The following is a 25,760-nucleotide window of genomic DNA, read 5'->3' on the forward strand; positions in this document are numbered from 1 at the left end:
CATTAACTACCATTACGGCTGGTTAATCCAAGTTGATAATGTAGCTGTTCTCATTAACATTAACTACCATTACGGCTGGTTAATCCCAGTTGATAATGTAGCTGTTCTCATTAACATTAACTACCATTACGGCTGGTTAATCCCAGTTGATAATGTAGCTGTTCTCATTAACATTAACTACATTACAGCTGGTTAATCCCAGTTGATAATGTAGCTGTTCTCATTAACATTAACTACATTACGGCTGGTTAATCCCAGTTGATAATGTAGCTGTTCTCGTTAACATTAACTACCATTACGGCTGGTTATTCCCTGTTGATAATGTAGCTGTTCTCATTAACATTAACTACCATTACGGCTGGTTAATCCCAGTTGATAATGGTTGTGCATCATATAATAAAGGCTGTGTGTGTGTCTCCGTGTTTTCCAGGGTAACCAGATGACCCTGGTGTTCATGGAGAGAGAATACTCTTCACCTGAAGAACCACACCTGGGGATAGTCCACATGGTAGAGGTAGGACACTGACCACCTGGTGATAGTCCACATGGTAGAGGTAGGACACTGACCACCTGGGGATAGTCCACATGCTGGAGGTAGGACACTGACCACCTGGGGATAGTCCACATGGTAGAGGAGGGACACTGACCACCTGGGGATAGTCAACATGGTAGAGGAGGGACACTGACCACCTGGGGATAGTCCACATGGTAGAGGTAGGACACTGACCACCTGGGGATAGTCCACATGGTAGAGGAGGGACACTGACCACCTGGGGATAGTCCACATGGTAGAGGAGGGACACTGACCACCTGGGGATAGTCCACATGGTAGAGGAGGGACACTGACCACCTGGGGATAGTCCACATGGTAGAGGTAGGACACTGACCACCTGGGGATAGTCCACATGGTAGAGGAGGGACACTGACCACCTGGGGATAGTCCACATGGTAGAGGAGGGACACTGACCACCTGGGGATAGTCCACATGGTAGAGGAGGGACACTGACCACCTGGGGATAGTCCACATGGTAGAGGAGGGACACTGACCACCTGGGGATAGTCCACATGGTAGAGGTAGGACACTGACCACCTGGGGATAGTCCACATGGTAGAGGTAGGACACTGACCACCTGGGGATAGTCCACATGGTAGAGGAGGGACACTGACCACCTGGGGATAGTCCACATGGTAGAGGAGGGACACTGACCACCTGGGGATAGTCCACATGGTAGAGGTAGGACACTGACCACCTGGGGATAGTCCACATGGTAGAGGAGGGACACTGACCACCTAGGGATAGTCCACATGGTAGAGGAGGGACACTGACCACCTTGGGATAGTCCACATGGTAGAGGAGGGACACTGACCACCTGGGGATAGTCCACATGGTAGAGGAGGGACACTGACCATCTGGGGATAGTCCACATGGTAGAGGAGGGACACTGACCACCTGGGGATAGTCCACATGGTAGAGGAGGGACACTGACCACCTGGGGATAGTCCACATGGTAGAGGAGGGACACTGACCACCTGGGGATAGTCCACATGGTAGAGGAGGGACACTGACCACCTGGGGATAGTCCACATGGTAGAGGAGGGACACTGACCACCTGGGGATAGTCCACATGGTGGAGGAGGGACACTGACCACCTGGGGATAGTCCACATGGTGGAGGAGGGACACTGACCACCTGGGGATAGTCCACATGGTAGAGGTAGGACACTGACCACCTAGGGATAGTCCACATGGTAGAGGTAGGACACTGACCACCTGGGGATAGTCCACATGGTAGAGGAGGGACACTGACCACCTGGGGATAGTCCACATGGTAGAGGAGGGACACTGACCACCTGGGGATAGTCCACATGGTAGAGGTAGGACACTGACCACCTAGGGATAGTCCACATGGTAGAGGAGGGACACTGACCACCTGGTGATAGTCCACATGGTGGAGGAGGGACACTGACCACCTGGGGATAGTCCACATGGTAGAGGTAGGACACTGACCACCTGGTGATAGTCCACATGGTGGAGGAGGGACACTGACCACCTGGTGATAGTCCACATGGTAGAGGAGGGACACTGACCACCTGGGGATAGTCCACATGGTAGAGGAGGGACACTGACCACCTGGGGATAGTCCACATGGTAGAGGAGGGACACTGACCACCTGGGGATAGTCCACATGGTAGAGGAGGGACACTGACCACCTGGGGATAGTCCACATGGTAGAGGTAGGACACTGACCACCTGGGGATAGTCCACATGGTAGAGGAGGGACACTGACCACCTGGGGATAGTCCACATGGTAGAGGAGGGACACTGACCACCTGGTGATAGTCCACATGGTAGAGGTGGGACACTGACCACCTGGGGATAGTCCACATGGTAGAGGAGGGACACTGACCACCTGGGGATAGTCCACATGGTAGAGGAGGGACACTGACCACCTGGGGATAGTCCACATGGTAGAGGTAGGACACTGACCACCTGGGGATAGTCCACATGGTAGAGGTAGGACACTGACCACCTGGGGATAGTCCACATGGTAGAGGAGGGACACTGACCACCTGGGGATAGTCCACATGGTAGAGGTAGGACACTGACCACCTGGGGATAGTCCACATGGTAGAGGTAGGACACTGACCACCTGGGGATAGTCCACATGGTAGAGGTAGGACACTGACCACCTGGGGATAGTCCACATGGTAGAGGAGGGACACTGACCACCTGGGGATAGTCCACATGGTAGAGGAGGGACACTGACCACCTGGGGATAGTCCACATGGTAGAGGAGGGACACTGACCACCTGGTGATAGTCCACATGGTAGAGGAGGGACACTGACCACCTGGGGATAGTCCACATGGTAGTGGTAGGACACTGACCACCTGGGGATAGTCCACATGGTAGAGGTAGGACACTGACCACCTGGGGATAGTCCACATGGTGGAGGAGGGACACTGACCACCTGGGGATAGTCCACATGGTAGAGGAGGTACACTGACCACCTGGTGATAGTCCACATGGTAGAGGAGGGACACTGACCACCTGGGGATAGTCCACATGGTAGAGGTAGGACACTGACCACCTGGGGATAGTCCACATGGTAGAGGAGGGACACTGACCACCTGGGGATAGTCCACATGGTAGAGGTAGGACACTGACCACCTGGTGATAGTCCACATGGTGGAGGTAGGACACTGACCACCTGGGGATAGTCCACATGGTAGAGGTAGGACACTGACCACCTGGTGATAGTCCACATGGTAGAGGAGGGACACTGACCACCTGGGGATAGTCCACATGGTAGAGGTAGGACACTGACCACCTGGGGATAGTCCACATGGTAGAGGAGGGACACTGACCACCTGGGGATAGTCCACATGGTGGAGGAGGGACACTGACCACCTGGGGATAGTCCACATGGTAGAGGAGGTACACTGACCACCTGGGGATAGTCCACATGGTAGAGGAGGGACACTGACCACCTGGGGATAGTCCACATGCTGGAGAGGTAGGACACTGACCACCTGGGGATAGTCCACATGGTGGAGGTAGGACACTGACAACCTGGGGATAGTCCACATGGTAGAGGTAGGACACTGACCACCTGGTGATAGTCCACATGGTAGAGGAGGGACACTGACCACCTGGGGATAGTCCACATGGTAGAGGTAGGACACTGACCACCTGGGGATAGTCCACATGGTAGAGGAGGGACACTGACCACCTGGGGATAGTCCACATGGTGGAGGAGGGACACTGACCACCTGGGGATAGTCCACATGGTAGAGGTAGGACACTGACCACCTAGGGATAGTCCACATGGTAGAGGTAGGACACTGACCACCTGGGGATAGTCCACATGGTGGAGGAGGGACACTGACCACCTGGGGATAGTCCACATGGTAGAGGAGGGACACTGACCACCTGGTGATAGTCCACATGGTAGAGGAGGGACACTGACCACCTGGGGATAGTCCACATGGTAGTGGTAGGACACTGACCACCTGGGGATAGTCCACATGGTAGAGGTAGGACACTGACCACCTGGGGATAGTCCACATGGTGGAGGAGGGACACTGACCACCTGGGGATAGTCCACATGGTAGAGGAGGTACACTGACCACCTGGTGATAGTCCACATGGTAGAGGAGGGACACTGACCACCTGGGGATAGTCCACATGGTAGAGGTAGGACACTGACCACCTGGGGATAGTCCACATGGTAGAGGAGGGACACTGACCACCTGGGGATAGTCCACATGGTAGAGGTAGGACACTGACCACCTGGTGATAGTCCACATGGTGGAGGTAGGACACTGACCACCTGGGGATAGTCCACATGGTAGAGGTAGGACACTGACCACCTGGTGATAGTCCACATGGTAGAGGAGGGACACTGACCACCTGGGGATAGTCCACATGGTAGAGGTAGGACACTGACCACCTGGGGATAGTCCACATGGTAGAGGAGGGACACTGACCACCTGGGGATAGTCCACATGGTGGAGGAGGGACACTGACCACCTGGGGATAGTCCACATGGTAGAGGAGGTACACTGACCACCTGGGGATAGTCCACATGGTAGAGGAGGGACACTGACCACCTGGGGATAGTCCACATGCTGGAGGTAGGACACTGACCACCTGGGGATAGTCCACATGGTGGAGGTAGGACACTGACAACCTGGGGATAGTCCACATGGTAGAGGTAGGACACTGACCACCTGGTGATAGTCCACATGGTAGAGGAGGGACACTGACCACCTGGGGATAGTCCACATGGTAGAGGAGGGACACTGACCACCTGGGGATAGTCCACATGGTAGAGGAGGGACACTGACCACCTGGGGATAGTCCACATGGTGGAGGAGGGACACTGACCACCTGGGGATAGTCCACATGGTAGAGGTAGGACACTGACCACCTAGGGATAGTCCACATGGTAGAGGTAGGACACTGACCACCTGGGGATAGTCCACATGGTGGAGGAGGGACACTGACCACCTGGGGATAGTCCACATGGTGGAGGAGGGACACTGACCACCTGGGGATAGTCCACATGGTAGAGGTAGGACACTGACCACCTAGGGATAGTCCACATGGTAGAGGTAGGACACTGACCACCTGGGGATAGTCCACATGGTAGAGGAGGGACACTGACCACCTGGGGATAGTCCACATGGTAGAGGAGGGACACTGACCACCTGGGGATAGTCCACATGGTAGAGGTAGGACACTGACCACCTAGGGATAGTCCACATGGTAGAGGAGGGACACTGACCACCTGGTGATAGTCCACATGGTGGAGGAGGGACACTGACCACCTGGGGATAGTCCACATGGTAGAGGTAGGACACTGACCACCTGGTGATAGTCCACATGGTGGAGGAGGGACACTGACCACCTGGTGATAGTCCACATGGTAGAGGAGGGACACTGACCACCTGGGGATAGTCCACATGGTAGAGGAGGGACACTGACCACCTGGGGATAGTCCACATGGTAGAGGAGGGACACTGACCACCTGGGGATAGTCCACATGGTAGAGGAGGGACACTGACCACCTGGGGATAGTCCACATGGTAGAGGTAGGACACTGACCACCTGGGGATAGTCCACATGGTAGAGGAGGGACACTGACCACCTGGGGATAGTCCACATGGTAGAGGTAGGACACTGACCACCTGGGGATAGTCCACATGGTAGAGGTAGGACACTGACCACCTGGTGATAGTCCACATGGTAGAGGAGGGACACTGACCACCTGGTGATAGTCCACATGGTAGAGGTGGGACACTGACCACCTGGGGATAGTCCACATGGTAGAGGAGGGACACTGACCACCTGGGGATAGTCCACATGGTAGAGGAGGGACACTGACCACCTGGGGATAGTCCACATGGTAGAGGTAGGACACTGACCACCTGGGGATAGTCCACATGGTAGAGGTAGGACACTGACCACCTGGGGATAGTCCACATGGTAGAGGAGGGACACTGACCACCTGGGGATAGTCCACATGGTAGAGGTAGGACACTGACCACCTGGGGATAGTCCACATGGTAGAGGTAGGACACTGACCACCTGGGGATAGTCCACATGGTAGAGGTAGGACACTGACCACCTGGGGATAGTCCACATGGTAGAGGAGGGACACTGACCACCTGGGGATAGTCCACATGGTAGAGGGGGGACACTGACCACCTGGGGATAGTCCACATGGTAGAGGAGGGACACTGACCACCTGGTGATAGTCCACATGGTAGAGGAGGGACACTGACCACCTGGGGATAGTCCACATGGTAGTGGTAGGACACTGACCACCTGGGGATAGTCCACATGGTAGAGGTAGGACACTGACCACCTGGGGATAGTCCACATGGTGGAGGAGGGACACTGACCACCTGGGGATAGTCCACATGGTAGAGGAGGACACTGACCACCTGGTGATAGTCCACATGGTAGAGGAGGGACACTGACCACCTGGGGATAGTCCACATGGTAGAGGTAGGACACTGACCACCTGGGGATAGTCCACATGGTAGAGGAGGGACACTGACCACCTGGGGATAGTCCACATGGTAGAGGTAGGACACTGACCACCTGGTGATAGTCCACATGGTGGAGGTAGGACACTGACCACCTGGGGATAGTCCACATGGTAGAGGTAGGACACTGACCACCTGGTGATAGTCCACATGGTAGAGGAGGGACACTGACCACCTGGGGATAGTCCACATGGTAGAGGTAGGACACTGACCACCTGGGGATAGTCCACATGGTAGAGGAGGGACACTGACCACCTGGGGATAGTCCACATGGTGGAGGAGGGACACTGACCACCTGGGGATAGTCCACATGGTAGAGGAGGTACACTGACCACCTGGGGATAGTCCATATGGTAGAGGAGGGACACTGACCACCTGGGGATAGTCCACATGCTGGAGGTAGGACACTGACCACCTGGGGATAGTCCACATGGTGGAGGTAGGACACTGACAACCTGGGGATAGTCCACATGGTAGAGGTAGGACACTGACCACCTGGTGATAGTCCACATGGTAGAGGAGGGACACTGACCACCTGGGGATAGTCCACATGGTAGAGGTAGGACACTGACCACCTGGGGATAGTCCACATGGTAGAGGAGGGACACTGACCACCTGGGGATAGTCCACATGGTGGAGGAGGGACACTGACCACCTGGGGAAAGTCCACATGGTAGAGGAGGGACACTGACCACCTGGGGATAGTCCACATGCTGGAGGTAGGACACTGACCACCTGGGGATAGTCCACATGGTAGAGGAGGGACACTGACCACCTGGTGATAGTCCACATGGTAGAGGTAGGACACTGACCACCTGGTGATAGTCCACATGGTAGAGGAGGGACACTGACCACCTGGGGATAGTCCACATGGTAGAGGTAGGACACTGACCACCTGGGGATAGTCCACATGGTAGAGGTAGGACACTGACCACTTGGGGATAGTCCACATGGTAGAGGAGGGACACTGACCACCTGGGGATAGTCCACATGGTAGAGGAGGGACACTGACCACCTGGGGATAGTCCACATGGTAGAGGAGGGACACTGACCACCTGGGGATAGTCCACATGGTAGAGGAGGGACACTGACCACCTGGGGATAGTCCACATGGTAGAGGTAGGACACTGACCACCTGGGGATAGTCCACATGGTAGAGGTAGGACACTGACCACCTGGGGATAGTCCACATGGTAGAGGTAGGACACTGACCACCTGGGGATAGTCCACATGGTAGAGGAGGGACACTGACCACCTGGGGATAGTCCACATGGTAGAGGTAGGACACTGACCACCTGGGGATAGTCCACATGGTAGAGGTAGGACACTGACCACCTGGTGATAGTCCACATGGTGGAGGAGGGACACTGACCACCTGGTGATAGTCCACATGGTAGAGGTAGGACACTGACCACCTGGGGATAGTCCACATGGTAGAGGTAGGACACTGACCACCTGGTGATAGTCCACATGGTAGAGGTAGGGCACTGACCACCTGGTGATAGTCCACATGGTAGAGGAGGGACACTGACCACCTGGGGATAGTCCACATGGTAGAGGTAGGACACTGACCACCTGGGGATAGTCCACATGGTAGAGGAGGGACACTGACCACCTGGGGATAGTCCACATGGTGGAGGAGGGACACTGACCACCTGGGGATAGTCCACATGGTAGAGGAGGGACACTGACCACCTGGGGATAGTCCACATGGTAGAGGAGGGACACTGACCACCTGGGGATAGTCCACATGCTGGAGGTAGGACACTGACCACCTGGGGATAGTCCACATGGTAGAGGAGGGACACTGACCACCTGGTGATAGTCCACATGGTAGAGGTAGGACACTGACCACCTGGGGAGATTCCACATGGTAGAGGAGGGACACTGACCACCTGGTGATAGTCCACATGGTAGAGGTAGGACACTGACCAACTGGGGATAGTCCACGTGGTAGAGGTAGGACACTGACCACCTGGGGATAGTCCACGTGGTAGAGGTAGGACACTGACCACCTGGTGATAGTCCACATGGTAGAGGTAGGACACTGACCACCTGGGGATAGTCCACATGGTAGAGGTAGGACACTGACCACCTGGTGATAGTCCACATGGTAGAGGAGGGACACTGACCACCTGGGGATAGTCCACATGGTAGAGGTAGGACACTGACCACCTGGGGATAGTCCACATGGTAGAGGTAGGACACTGACCACCTGGGGATAGTCCACATGGTAGAGGAGGGACACTGACCACCTGGGGATAGTCCACATGGTAGAGGAGGGACACTGACCACCTGGGGATAGTCCACATGGTAGAGGAGGGACACTGACCACCTGGGGATAGTCCACATGGTAGAGGAGGGACACTGACCACCTGGGGATAGTCCACATGGTAGAGGTAGGACACTGACCACCTGGGGATAGTCCACATGGTAGAGGTAGGACACTGACCACCTGGGGATAGTCCACATGGTAGAGGTAGGACACTGACCACCTGGGGATAGTCCACATGGTAGAGGAGGGACACTGACCACCTGGGGATAGTCCACATGGTAGAGGTAGGACACTGACCACCTGGGGATAGTCCACATGGTAGAGGTAGGACACTGACCACCTGGTGATAGTCCACATGGTGGAGGAGGGACACTGACCACCTGGTGATAGTCCACATGGTAGAGGTAGGACACTGACCACCTGGGGATAGTCCACATGGTAGAGGTAGGACACTGACCACCTGGTGATAGTCCACATGGTAGAGGTAGGGACACTGACCACCTGGTGATAGTCCACATGGTAGAGGAGGGACACTGACCACCTGGGGATAGTCCACATGGTAGAGGTAGGACACTGACCACCTGGGGATAGTCCACATGGTAGAGGAGGGACACTGACCACCTGGGGATAGTCCACATGGTGGAGGAGGGACACTGACCACCTGGGGATAGTCCACATGGTAGAGGAGGGACACTGACCACCTGGGGATAGTCCACATGGTAGAGGAGGGACACTGACCACCTGGGGATAGTCCACATGCTGGAGGTAGGACACTGACCACCTGGGGATAGTCCACATGGTAGAGGAGGGACACTGACCACCTGGTGATAGTCCACATGGTAGAGGTAGGACACTGACCACCTGGGGAGATTCCACATGGTAGAGGAGGGACACTGACCACCTGGTGATAGTCCACATGGTAGAGGTAGGACACTGACCAACTGGGGATAGTCCACGTGGTAGAGGTAGGACACTGACCACCTGGGGATAGTCCACGTGGTAGAGGTAGGACACTGACCACCTGGTGATAGTCCACATGGTAGAGGTAGGACACTGACCACCTGGGGATAGTCCACATGGTAGAGGTAGGACACTGACCACCTGGTGATAGTCCACATGGTAGAGGAGGGACACTGACCACCTGGGGATAGTCCACATGGTAGAGGTAGGACACTGACCACCTGGGGATAGTCCACATGGTAGAGGAGGGACACTGACCACCTGGGGATAGTCCACATGGTGGAGGAGGGACACTGACCACCTAGGGATAGTCCACATGGTAGAGGTAGGACACTGACCACCTAGGGATAGTCCACATGGTAGAGGAGGGACACTGACCACCTGGGGATAGTCCACATGGTAGAGGAGGGACACTGACCACCTGGGGATAGTCCACATGGTAGAGGAGGGACACTGACCACCTGGGGATAGTCCACATGGTAGAGGAGGGACACTGACCACCTGGGGATAGTCCACATGGTAGAGGAGGGACACTGACCACCTGGGGATAGTCCACATGGTGGAGGAGGGACACTGACCACCTGGGGATAGTCCACATGGTGGAGGTAGGACACTGACCACCTGGTGATAGTCCACATGGTGGAGGAGGGACACTGACCACCTGGGGATAGTCCACATGGTAGAGGAGGGACACTGACCACCTTGGGATAGTCCACATGCTGGAGGTAGGACACTGACCACCTGGTGATAGTCCACATGGTAGAGGTAGGACACTGACCACCTGGGGATAGTCCACATGGTGAAGGTAGGACACTGACCCCCTGGTGATAGTCCACATGCTAGGACACACCCCCTGGTGATAGTCCACATGCTGGAGGTAGGACACTGACCACCTGGGGATAGTCCACATGGTAGAGGTAGGACACTGACCACCTGGGGATAGTCCACATGGTAGAGGAGGGACACTGACCACCTGGGGATAGTCCACATGGTAGAGGTGGGACACTGACCACCTGGGGATAGTCCACATGGTAGAGGAGGGACACTGACCACCTGGGGATAGTCCACATGGTAGAGGAGGGACACTGACCACCTGGGGATAGTCCACATGGTAGAGGTAGGACACTGACCACCTGGGGATAGTCCACATGGTAGAGGTAGGACACTGACCACCTGGGGATAGTCCACATGGTAGAGGTAGGACACTGACCACCTGGGGATAGTCCACATGGTGGAGGAGGGACACTGACCACCTGGGGATAGTCCACATGGTAGAGGTAGGACACTGACCACCTGGGGATAGTCCACATGGTAGAGGAGGGACACTGACCACCTGGTGATAGTCCACATGGTAGAGGTAGGACACTGACCACCTGGGGAGAGTCCACATGGTAGAGGAGGGACACTGACCACCTGGGGATAGTCCACATGGTAGAGGTAGGACACTGACCACCTGGGGATAGTCCACGTGGTAGAGGTAGGACACTGACCACCTGGGGATAGTCCACGTGGTAGAGGTAGGACACTGACCACCTGGGGATAGTCCACATGGTAGAGGTAGGACACTGACCACCTGGGGATAGTCCACATGGTAGAGGTAGGACACTGACCACCTGGTGATAGTCCACATGGTAGAGGAGGGACACTGACCACCTGGGGATAGTCCACATGGTAGAGGTAGGACACTGACCACCTGGGGATAGTCCACATGGTAGAGGAGGGACACTGACCACCTGGGGATAGTCCACATGGTGGAGGAGGGACACTGACCACCTGGGGATAGTCCACATGGTAGAGGTAGGACACTGACCACCTGGGGATAGTCCACATGGTAGAGGAGGGACACTGACCACCTGGGGATAGTCCACATGGTAGAGGAGGGACACTGACCACCTGGGGATAGTCCACATGGTAGAGGAGGGACACTGACCACCTGGGGATAGTCCACATGGTAGAGGAGGGACACTGACCACCTGGGGATAGTCCACATGGTAGAGGAGGGACACTGACCACCTGGGGATAGTCCACATGGTGGAGGAGGGACACTGACCACCTGGGGATAGTCCACATGGTGGAGGTAGGACACTGACCCCCTGGTGATAGTCCACATGCTGGAGGTAGGACACTGACCACCTGGGGATAGTCCACATGGTAGAGGTAGGACACTGACCACCTGGGGATAGTCCACATGGTAGAGGAGGGACACTGACCACCTGGGGATAGTCCACATGGTAGAGGTGGGACACTGACCACCTGGGGATAGTCCACATGGTAGAGGAGGGACACTGACCACCTGGGGATAGTCCACATGGTAGAGGAGGGACACTGACCACCTGGGGATAGTCCACATGGTAGAGGTAGGACACTGACCACCTGGGGATAGTCCACATGGTAGAGGAGGACACTGACCACCTAGGGATAGTCCACATGGTAGAGGTAGGACACTGACCACCTGGGGATAGTCCACATGGTGGAGGAGGGACACTGACCACCTGGGGATAGTCCACATGGTAGAGGTAGGACACTGACCACCTGGGGATAGTCCACATGGTAGAGGAGGGACACTGACCACCTGGTGATAGTCCACATGGTAGAGGTAGGACACTGACCACCTGGGGAGATTCCACATGGTAGAGGAGGGACACTGACCACCTGGTGATAGTCCACATGGTAGAGGTAGGACACTGACCAACTGGGGATAGTCCACGTGGTAGAGGTAGGACACTGACCACCTGGGGATAGTCCACGTGGTAGAGGTAGGACACTGACCACCTGGTGATAGTCCACATGGTAGAGGTAGGACACTGACCACCTGGGGATAGTCCACATGGTAGAGGTAGGACACTGACCACCTGGTGATAGTCCACATGGTAGAGGAGGGACACTGACCACCTGGGGATAGTCCACATGGTAGAGGTAGGACACTGACCACCTGGGGATAGTCCACATGGTAGAGGAGGGACACTGACCACCTGGGGATAGTCCACATGGTGGAGGAGGGACACTGACCACCTAGGGATAGTCCACATGGTAGAGGTAGGACACTGACCACCTAGGGATAGTCCACATGGTAGAGGAGGGACACTGACCACCTGGGGATAGTCCACATGGTAGAGGAGGGACACTGACCACCTGGGGATAGTCCACATGGTAGAGGAGGGACACTGACCACCTGGGGATAGTCCACATGGTAGAGGAGGGACACTGACCACCTGGGGATAGTCCACATGGTAGAGGAGGGACACTGACCACCTGGGGATAGTCCACATGGTGGAGGAGGGACACTGACCACCTGGGGATAGTCCACATGGTGGAGGTAGGACACTGACCACCTGGTGATAGTCCACATGGTGGAGGAGGGACACTGACCACCTGGGGATAGTCCACATGGTAGAGGAGGGACACTGACCACCTTGGGATAGTCCACATGCTGGAGGTAGGACACTGACCACCTGGTGATAGTCCACATGGTAGAGGTAGGACACTGACCACCTGGGGATAGTCCACATGGTGAAGGTAGGACACTGACCCCCTGGTGATAGTCCACATGCTGGAGGTAGGACACTGACCCCCTGGTGATAGTCCACATGCTGGAGGTAGGACACTGACCACCTGGGGATAGTCCACATGGTAGAGGTAGGACACTGACCACCTGGGGATAGTCCACATGGTAGAGGAGGGACACTGACCACCTGGGGATAGTCCACATGGTAGAGGTGGGACACTGACCACCTGGGGATAGTCCACATGGTAGAGGAGGGACACTGACCACCTGGGGATAGTCCACATGGTAGAGGAGGGACACTGACCACCTGGGGATAGTCCACATGGTAGAGGTAGGACACTGACCACCTGGGGATAGTCCACATGGTAGAGGTAGGACACTGACCACCTAGGGATAGTCCACATGGTAGAGGTAGGACACTGACCACCTGGGGATAGTCCACATGGTGGAGGAGGGACACTGACCACCTGGGGATAGTCCACATGGTAGAGGTAGGACACTGACCACCTGGGGATAGTCCACATGGTAGAGGAGGGACACTGACCACCTGGGGATAGTCCACATGGTAGAGGAGGGACACTGACCACCTGGGGATAGTCCACATGGTAGAGGTAGGACACTGACCACCTGGGGATAGTCCACATGGTAGAGGTAGGACACTGACCACCTGGGATAGTCCACATGGTAGAGGAGGGACACTGACCACCTGGGATAGTCCACATGGTAGAGGTAGGACACTGACCACCTGGGGATAGTCCACATGGTAGAGGAGGGACACTGACCACCTGGGGATAGTCCACATGGTGGAGGAGGGACACTGACCACCTGGGGATAGTCCACATGGTAGAGGAGGGACACTGACCACCTGGGGATAGTCCACATGGTAGAGGAGGACACTGACCACCTGGGGATAGTCCACATGGTAGAGGAGGACACTGACCACCTGGGGATAGTCCACATGGTAGAGGAGGGACACTGACCACCTGGTGATAGTCCACATGGTAGAGGTAGGACACTGACCACCTGGGGATAGTCCACATGGTAGAGGAGGGACACTGACCACCTGGGGATAGTCCACATGGTAGAGGTAGGACACTGACCACCTGGGGATAGTCCACATGGTAGAGGTAGGGACACTGACCACCTGGGGATAGTCCACATGGTAGAGGTAGGACACTGACCACCTGGTGATAGTCCACATGGTAGAGGTAGGACACTGACCACCTGGGGATAGTCCACATGGTAGAGGAGGACACTGACCACCTGGGGATAGTCCACATGGTAGAGGAGGGACACTGACCACCTGGGGATAGTCCACATGGTAGAGGTAGGACACTGACCACCTGGGGATAGTCCACATGGTAGAGGTAGGACACTGACCACCTGGGGATAGTCCACATGGTAGAGGAGGGACACTGACCACCTGGGGATAGTCCACATGGTAGAGGAGGGACACTGACCACCTGGGGATAGTCCACATGGTAGAGGAGGGACACTGACCACCTGGGGATAGTCCACATGGTAGAGGAGGGACACTGACCACCTGGGGATAGTCCACATGGTAGAGGTAGGGACACTGACCACCTGGGGATAGTCCACATGGTAGAGGTAGGACACTGACCACCTGGGGATAGTCCACATGGTAGAGGTAGGACACTGACCACCTGGGGATAGTCCACATGGTAGAGGAGGGACACTGACCACCTGGGGATAGTCCACATGGTAGAGGTAGGACACTGACCACCTGGGGATAGTCCACATGGTAGAGGAGGACACTGACCACCTGGTGATAGTCCACATGGTGGAGGAGGGACACTGACCACCTGGGGATAGTCCACATGGTAGAGGTAGGACACTGACCACCTGGGGATAGTCCACATGGTAGAGGTAGGACACTGACCACCTGGGGATAGTCCACATGGTAGAGGAGGGCACTGACCACCTGGTGATAGTCCACATGGTAGAGGAGGGACACTGACCACCTGGGGATAGTCCACATGGTAGAGGTAGGACACTGACCACCTGGGGATAGTCCACATGGTAGAGGAGGGACACTGACCACCTGGGGATAGTCCACATGGTGGAGGAGGGACACTGACCACCTGGGGATAGTCCACATGGTAGAGGAGGGACACTGACCACCTGGGGATAGTCCACATGGTAGAGGAGGGACACTGACCACCTGGGGATAGTCCACATGCTGGAGGTAGGACACTGAACACCTGGGGATAGTCCACATGGTAGAGGAGGGACACTGACCACCTGGTGATAGTCCACATGGTAGAGGTAGGACACTGACCACCTGGGGAGATTCCACATGGTAGAGGAGGGACACTGACCACCTGGGATAGTCCACATGGTAGAGGTAGGACACTGACCAACTGGGGATAGTCCACATGGTAGAGGTAGGACACTGACCACCTGGGGATAGTCCACATGGTAGAGGAGGACACTGACCACCTGGTGATAGTCCACATGGTAGAGGTAGGACACTGACCACCTGGGGATAGTCCACATGGTAGAGGAGGACACTGACCACCTGGTGATAGTCCACATGGTAGAGGAGGGACACTGACCACCTGGGGATAGTCCACATGGTAGAGGTAGGACACTGACCACCTGGGGATAGTCCACATGGTAGAGGAGGGACACTGACCACCTGGGGATAGTCCACATGGTGGAGGAGGGACACTGACCACCTGGGGATAGTCCACATGGTAGAGGTAGGACACTGACCACCTGGGGATAGTCCACATGGTAGAGGAGGGACACTGACCACCTGGGGATAGTCCACATGGTAGAGGAGGGACACTGACCACCTGGGGATAGTCCACATGGTAGAGGAGGGACACTGACCACCTGGGGATAGTCCACATGGTAGAGGAGGGACACTGACCACCTGGGGATAGTCCACATGGTAGAGGAGGGACACTGACCACCTGGGGATAGTCCACATGGTGGAGGAGGGACACTGACCACCTGGGGATAGTCCACATGGTGGAGGTAGGACACTGACCACCTGGTGATAGTCCACATGGTGGAGGAGGGACACTGACCACCTGGGGATAGTCCACATGGTAGAGGAGGGACACTGACCACCTGGGGATAGTCCACATGGTAGAGGAGGACACTGACCACCTGGGGATAGTCCACATGGTGAAGGTAGGACACTGACCCCCTGGGGATAGTCCACATGGTGGAGGTAGGACACTGACCCCCTGGTGATAGTCCACATGCTGGAGGTAGGACACTGACCACCTGGGGATAGTCCACATGGTAGAGGAGGGACACTGACCACCTGGGGATAGTCCACATGGTAGAGGAGGGACACTGACCACCTGGGGATAGTCCACATGGTAGAGGTGGGACACTGACCACCTGGGGATAGTCCACATGGTAGAGGAGGGACACTGACCACCTGGGGATAGTCCACATGGTAGAGGAGGGACACTGACCACCTGGGGATAGTCCACATGGTAGAGGAGGGACACTGACCACCTGGGGATAGTCCACATGGTAGAGGTAGGACACTGACCACCTGGGGATAGTCCACATGGTAGAGGTAGGACACTGACCAACTGGGGATAGTCCACATGGTAGAGGAGGGACACTGACCACCTGGGGATAGCCCACATGGTAGAGGTAGGACACTGACCACCTGGGGATAGTCCACATGGTAGAGGAGGGACACTGACCACCTGGGGATAGTCCACATGGTAGAGGAGGGACACTGACCACCTGGGGATAGTCCACATGGTAGAGGTAGGACACTGACCACCTGGGGATAGTCCACATGGTAGAGGATGGACACTGACCACCTGGGGATAGTCCACATGGTAGAGGAGGGACACTGACCACCTGGGGATAGTCCACATGGTAGAGGAGGGACACTGACCACCTGGGGATAGTCCACATGGTAGAGGTAGGACACTGACCACCTGGGGATAGTCCACATGGTAGAGGTAGGACACTGACCACCTGGGGATAGTCCACATGGTAGAGGAGGGACACTGACCACCTGGGGATAGTCCACATGGTAGAGGAGGGACACTGACCACCTGGGGATAGTCCACATGGTAGAGGAGGGACACTGACCACCTGGGGATAGTCCACATGGTAGAGGTAGGACACTGACCACCTGGGGATAGTCCACATGGTAGAGGAGGGACACTGACCACCTGGGGATAGTCCACATGGTAGAGGAGGGACACTGACCACCTGGGGATAGTCCACATGGTAGAGGTAGGACACTGACCACCTGGGGATAGTCCACATGGTAGAGGAGGGACACTGACCACCTGGGGATAGTCCACATGGTAGAGGAGGGACACTGACCACCTGGGGATAGTCCACATGGTAGAGGAGGGACATGACCACCTGGGGATAGTCCACATGGTAGAGGAGGGACACTGACCACCTGGGGATAGTCCACATGGTAGAGGAGGGACACTGACCACCTGGGGATAGTCCACATGGTAGAGGAGGGACCACACTGACCACCTGGGGATAGTCCACATGGTAGAGGAGGGACACTGACCACCTGGGGATAGTCCACATGGTAGAGGAGGGACACTGACCACCTGGGGATAGTCCACATGGTAGAGGTAGGACACTGACCACCTGGGGATAGTCCACATGGTAGAGGTAGGGACACTGACCACCTGGGGATAGTCCACATGGTAGAGGAGGGACACACTGACCTGACCACCTGGGGATAGTCCACATGGTAGAGGGAGGGACACTTATCTGACCACCTGGGGATAGTCCACATGGTAGAGGAGGGACACACTGACCACCTGGGGATAGTCCACATGGTAGAGGTAGGACACTGACCACCTGGGGATAGTCCACATGGTAGAGGAGGGACACTGACCACCTGGGGATAGTCCACATGGTAGAGGAGGGACACTGACCACCTGGGGATAGTCCACATGGTAGAGGAGGGACACTGACCACCTGGGGATAGTCCACATGGTAGAGGAGGACACTGACCACCTGGGGATAGTCCACATGGTAGAGGAGGGACACTGACCACCTGGGGATAGTCCACATGGTAGAGGAGGGACACTGACCACCTGGGGATAGTCCACATGGTAGAGGAGGGACACTGACCACCTGGGGATAGTCCACATGGTAGAGGAGGGACACTGACCACCTGGGGATAGTCCACATGGTAGAGGAGGGACACTGACCACCTGGGGATAGTCCACATGGTAGAGGAGGGACACTGACCACCTGGGGATAGTCCACATGGTAGAGGAGGGACACTGACCACCTGGGGATAGTCCACATGGTAGAGGAGGGACACTGACCACCTGGGGATAGTCCACATGGTAGAGGAGGGACACTGACCACCTGGGGATAGTCCACATGGTAGAGGAGGGACACTGACCACCTGGGGATAGTCCACATGGTAGAGGAGGGACACTGACCACCTGGGGATAGTCCACATGGTAGAGGAGGGACACTGACCACCTGGGGATAGTCCACATGGTAGAGGAGGACACTGACCACCTGGGGATAGTCCACATGGTAGAGGAGGGACACTGACCACCTGGGGATAGTCCACATGGTAGAGGAGGGACACTGACCACCTGGGGATAGTCCACATGGTAGAGGAGGGACACTGACCACCTGGGGATAGTCCACATGGTAGAGGAGGGACACTGACCACCTGGGGATAGTCCACATGGTAGAGGAGGACACTGACCACCTGGGGATAGTCCACATGGTAGAGGAGGGACACTGACCACCTGGGGATAGTCCACATGGTAGAGGAGGGACACTGACCACCTGGGGATAGTCCACATGGTAGAGGAGGGACACTGACCACCTGGGGATAGTCCACATGGTAGAGGAGGGACACTGACCACCTGGGGATAGTCCACATGGTAGAGGTAGAGGAGGGACACTGACCACCTGGGGATAGTCCACATGGTAGAGGAGGGACACTGACCACCTGGGGATAGTCCACATGGTAGAGGAGGGACACTGACCACCTGGGGATAGTCCACATGGTAGAGGAGGGACACTGACCACCTGGGGATAGTCCACATGGTAGAGGAGGGACACTGACCACCTGGGGATAGTCCACATGGTAGAGGAGGGACACTGACCACCTGGGGATAGTCCACATGGTAGAGGAGGGACACTGACCACCTGGGGATAGTCCACATGGTAGAGGAGGGACACTGACCACCTGGGGATAGTCCACATGGTAGAGGAGGGACACTGACCACCTGGGGATAGTCCACATGGTAGAGGAGGACACTGACCACCTGGGGATAGTCCACATGGTAGAGGAGGGACACTGACCACCTGGGGATAGTCCACATGGTAGAGGAGGGACACTGACCACCTGGGGATAGTCCACATGGTAGAGGAGGGACACTGACCACCTGGGGATAGTCCACATGGTAGAGGAGGGACACTGACCACCTGGGGATAGTCCACATGGTAGAGGAGGGACACTGACCACCTGGGGATAGTCCACATGGTAGAGGAGGGACACTGACCACCTGGGGATAGTCCACATGGTAGAGGAGGGACACTGACCACCTGGGGATAGTCCACATGGTAGAGGAGGGACACTGACCACCTGGGGATAGTCCACATGGTAGAGGAGGGACACTGACCACCTGGGGATAGTCCACATGGTAGAGGTAGGACACTGACCACCTGGGGATAGTCCACATGGTAGAGGAGGGACACTGACCACCTGGGGATAGTCCACATGGTAGAGGAGGGACACTGACCACCTGGGGATAGTCCACATGGTAGAGGAGGGACACTGACCACCTGGGGATAGTCCACATGGTAGAGGTAGGGACACTGACCACCTGGGGATAGTCCACATGGTAGAGGAGGGACACTGACCACCTGGGGATAGTCCACATGGTAGAGGAGGGACACTGACCACCTGGGGATAGTCCACATGGTAGAGGAGGGACACTGACCACCTGGGGATAGTCCACATGGTAGAGGAGGGACACTGACCACCTGGGGATAGTCCACATGGTAGAGGTAGGACACTGACCACCTGGGGATAGTCCACATGGTAGAGGTAGGGACCACACTGACCACCTGGGGATAGTCCACATGGTAGAGGAGGGACACATCTGACCACCTGGGGATAGTCCACATGGTAGAGGAGGACACTGACCACCTGGGGATAGTCACATAGGACACTGACCACCTGGGGATAGTCCACATGGTAGGACACTGACCACCTGGGGATAGTCCACATGGTAGAGGAGGACACTGACCACCTGGGGATAGTCCACATGGTAGAGGAGGGACACTGACCACCTGGGGATAGTCCACATGGTAGAGGAGGGACACTGACCACCTGGGGATAGTCCACATGGTAGAGGAGGACACTGACCACCTGGGGATAGTCCACATGGTAGAGGAGGGACACTGACCACCTGGGGATAGTCCACATGGTAGAGGAGGGACACTGACCACCTGGGGATAGTCCACATGGTAGAGGTAGGACACTGACCACCTGGGGATAGTCCACATGGTAGAGGAGGGACACTGACCACCTGGGGATAGTCCACATGGTAGAGGAGGGACACTGACCACCTGGGGATAGTCCACATGGTAGAGGAGGGACACTGACCACCTGGGGATAGTCCACATGGTAGAGGAGGGACACTGACAACCTGGGGATAGTAGGACCACCATGGGGATAGTCCACAGAGGTAGGACACTGACCACCTGGGGATAGTCCACATGGTAGAGGAGGGACACTGACCACCTGGGGATAGTCCACATGGTGGAGGAGGGACACTGACCACCTGGTGATAGTCCACATGGTAGAGGAGGGACACTGACCACCTGGGGATAGTCCACATGGTGGAGGAGGGACACTGACCACCTGGGGATAGTCCACATGGTAGAGGTAGGACACTGACCACCTGGGGATAGTCCACATGGTAGAGGTAGGACACTGACCACCTGGGGATAGTCCACATGGTAGAGGAGGGACACTTATCTGACCACCTGGGGATAGTCCACATGGTAGAGGAGGGACACTTATCTGACCACCTGGGGATAGTCCACATGGTAGAGGAGGGACACTTATCTGACCACCTGGGGATAGTCCACATGGTAGAGGTAGGACACTGACCACCTGGGGATAGTCCACATGGTGGAGGAGGGACACTGACCACCTGGGGATAGTCCACATGGTAGAGGAGGGACACTGACCACCTGGGGATAGTCCACATGGTAGAGGTAGGACACTGACCACCTGGGGATAGTCCACATGGTAGAGGAGGGACACTGACCACCTGGGGATAGTCCACATGGTAGAGGAGGGACACTGACCACCTGGGGATAGTCCACATGGTAGAGGAGGACACTGACCACCTGGGGATAGTCCACATGGTAGAGGTAGGGACACTGACCACCTGGGGATAGTCCACATGGTAGAGGAGGGACACTGACCACCTGGGGATAGTCCACATGGTAGAGGTAGGACACTGACCACCTGGGGATAGTCCACATGGTAGAGGAGGGACACTGACCACCTGGGGATAGTCCACATGGTAGAGGAGGGACACTGACCACCTGGGGATAGTCCACATGGTAGAGGAGGGACACTGACCACCTGGGGATAGTCCACATGGTAGAGGTAGGACACTGACCACCTGGGATAGTCCACATGGTAGAGGAGGGACACTGACCACCTGGGGATAGTCCACATGGTAGAGGAGGGACACTGACCACCTGGGGATAGTCCACATGGTAGAGGTAGGACACTGACCACCTGGGGATAGTCCACATGGTAGAGGAGGGACACTGACCACCTGGGGATAGTCCACATGGTAGAGGAGGGACACTGACCACCTGGGGATAGTCCACATGGTAGAGGAGGGACACTGACCACCTGGGGATAGTCCACATGGTAGAGGAGGGACACTGACCACCTGGGGATAGTCCACATGGTAGATGGTAGAGGAGGGACACTGACCACCTGGGGATAGTCCACATGGTAGAGGAGGGACACTGACCACCTGGGGATAGTCCACATGGTAGAGGAGGGACACTGACCACCTGGGGATAGTCCACATGGTAGAGGAGGGACACTGACCACCTGGGGATAGTCCACATGGTAGAGGAGGGACACTGACCACCTGGGGATAGTCCACATGGTAGAGGAGGGACACTGACCACCTGGGGATAGTCCACATGGTAGAGGAGGGACACTGACCACCTGGGGATAGTCCACATGGTAGAGGAGGACACTGACCACCTGGGGATAGTCCACATGGTAGAGGAGGGACACTGACCACCTGGGGATAGTCCACATGGTAGAGGAGGACACTGACCACCTGGGGATAGTCCACATGGTAGAGGAGGGACACTGACCACCTGGGGATAGTCCACATGGTAGAGGAGGGACACTGACCACCTGGGGATAGTCCACATGGTAGAGGTAGGACACTGACCACCTGGGGATAGTCCACATGGTAGAGGAGGGACACTGACCACCTGGGGATAGTCCCATGGTAGAGGAGGGACACTGACCACCTGGGGATAGTCCACATGGTAGAGGAGGGACACTGACCACCTGGGGATAGTCCACATGGTAGAGGAGGACACTGACCACCTGGGGATAGTCCACATGGTAGAGGAGGGACACTGACCACCTGGGGATAGTCCACATGGTAGAGGAGGGACACTGACCACCTGGGGATAGTCCACATGGTAGAGGAGGGACACTGACCACCTGGGGATAGTCCACATGGTAGAGGAGGACACTGACCACCTGGGGATAGTCCACATGGTAGAGGAGGGACACTGACCACCTGGGGATAGTCCACATGGTAGAGGAGGGACACTGACCACCTGGGGATAGTCCACATGGTAGAGGAGGGACACTGACCACCTGGGGATAGTCCACATGGTAGAGGAGGGACACTGACCACCTGGGGATAGTCCACATGGTAGAGGAGGGACACTGACCACCTGGGGATAGTCCACATGGTAGAGGAGGGACACTGACCACCTGGGGATAGTCCACATGGTAGAGGTAGGACACTGACCACCTGGGGATAGTCCACATGGTAGAGGAGGGACACTGACCACCTGGGGATAGTCCACATGGTGGAGGAGGGACACTGACCACCTGGGGATAGTCCACATGGTAGAGGAGGGACACTGACCACCTGGGGATAGTCCACATGGTAGAGGAGGGACACTGACCACCTGGGGATAGTCCACATGGTGGAGGAGGAGGGAGTCCACATGGTAGATCTGACCACCTGGGGATAGTCCACATGGTAGAGGAGACAGGACACTTATCTGACCACCTGGGGATAGTCCACATGGTAGAGGAGGGACACTTATCTGACCACCTGGGGATAGTCCACATGGTAGAGGTAGGACACTGACCACCTGGGGATAGTCCACATGGTAGAGGAGGGACACTGACCACCTGGGGATAGTCCACATGGTAGAGGAGGGACACTGACCACCTGGGGATAGTCCACATGGTAGAGGTAGGACACTGACCACCTGGGGATAGTCCACATGGTGACCACCTGGGGAGGTAGGACACTGACCACCTGGGGATAGTCCACATGGTAGAGGAGGGACACTGACCACCTGGGGATAGTCCACATGGTAGAGGTAGGACACTGACCACCTGGGGATAGTCCACATGGTAGAGGTAGGACACTGACCACCTGGGGATAGTCCACATGGTAGAGGAGGGACACTGACCACCTGGGGATAGTCCACATGGTAGAGGAGGGACACTGACCACCTGGGGATAGTCCACATGGTAGAGGAGGGACACTGACCACCTGGGGATAGTCCACATGGTAGAGGAGGGACACTGACCACCTGGGGATAGTCCACATGGTAGAGGAGGGACACTGACCACCTGGGGATAGTCCACATGGTAGAGGAGGGACACTGACCACCTGGGGATAGTCCACATGGTAGAGGAGGGACACTGACCACCTGGGGATAGTCCACATGGTAGAGGTAGGACACTGACCACCTGGGGATAGTCCACATGGTAGAGGAGGGACACTGACCACCTGGGGATAGTCCACATGGTAGAGGAGGGACACTGACCACCTGGTGATAGTCCACATGGTAGAGGTAGGACACTGACCACCTGGGGATAGTCCACATGGTAGAGGAGGGACACTGACCACCTGGGGATAGTCCACATGGTAGAGGAGGGACACTGACCACCTGGGGATAGTCCACATGGTAGAGGAGGGACACTGACCACCTGGGGATAGTCCACATGGTAGAGGAGGGACACTGACCACCTGGGGATAGTCCACATGGTAGAGGTATGGGACACTGACCACCTGGTGATAGTCCACATGGTAGAGGAGGGACACTGACCACCTGGGGATAGTCCACATGGTAGAGGTAGGGACACTGACCACCTGGGGATAGTCCACATGGTAGAGGAGGGACACTGACCACCTGGGGATAGTCCACATGGTAGAGGAGGGACACTGACCACCTGGGGATAGTCCACATGGTAGAGGAGGGACACTGACCACCTGGGGATAGTCCACATGGTAGAGGAGGGACACTGACCACCTGGGGATAGTCCACATGGTAGAGGAGGGACACTGACCACCTGGGGATAGTCCACATGGTAGAGGAGGGACACTGACCACCTGGGGATAGTCCACATGGTAGAGGAGGGACACTGACCACCTGGGGATAGTCCACATGGTAGAGGAGGGACACTGACCACCTGGGGATAGTCCACATGGTAGAGGTAGGACACTGACCACCTGGGGATAGTCCACATGGTAGAGGAGGGACACTGACCACCTGGGGATAGTCCACATGGTAGAGGAGGGACACTGACCACCTGGGGATAGTCCACATGGTAGAGGTAGGACACTGACCACCTGGGGATAGTCCACATGGTAGAGGAGGGACACTTATCTGACCACCTGGGGATAGTCCACATGGTAGTGGTAGGACACTGACCACCTAGGGATAGTCCACATGGTAGAGGAGGGACACTGACCACCTGGGGATAGTCCACATGGTAGAGGAGGGACACTGACCACCTGGGGATAGTCCACATGGTAGAGGAGGGACACTGACCACCTGGGGATAGTCCACATGGTAGAGGTAGGACACTGACCACATGGGGATAGTCCACATGGTAGAGGAGGGACACTGACCACCTGGGGATAGTCCACACTAGGCTACCTGCCTCCTCTACACTCTAACCACTAGGCTACCTGCCTCTAACCACTAGGCTACCTGCCGCCCCTACCCTCTAACCACTAGGCTACCTGCCGCCTCTACCCTCTAACCACTAGGCTACCTGCCGCCCCTACGCTCTAACCACTAGGCTACCTGACGCCCCTACCCTCTAAACACTAGGCTACCTGCCGCCCCTACGCTCTAACCACTAGGCTACCTGCCGCCCCTACCCTCTAACCACTAGGCTACCTGCCGCC

At 56.2% G+C, this 25,760-nt stretch overlaps 1 protein-coding gene across 1 annotated transcript in view; it reads left to right on the top strand.

Moving 5' to 3' along the window:
- Positions 1-402: 402 nt before the first annotated feature.
- The window catches only part of LOC135532230 (laminin subunit alpha-5-like), a gene marked incomplete at its 5' end in the record, with an annotated part of 99,364 nt that continues 74,006 nt past the window's right edge, over positions 403-25,760 (top strand). The window contains one exon of the mRNA XM_064959822.1: positions 403-514. Coding sequence (XP_064815894.1) covers positions 403-514 — 112 coding nt within the window. The remainder of the gene's footprint in view (positions 515-25,760) is intronic.

The sequence above is a fragment of the Oncorhynchus masou genome, unplaced genomic scaffold, assembly GCF_036934945.1.
Source record: "Oncorhynchus masou masou isolate Uvic2021 unplaced genomic scaffold, UVic_Omas_1.1 unplaced_scaffold_1774, whole genome shotgun sequence".
NCBI classification, from domain to species: Eukaryota; Metazoa; Chordata; class Actinopteri; order Salmoniformes; family Salmonidae; genus Oncorhynchus; species Oncorhynchus masou.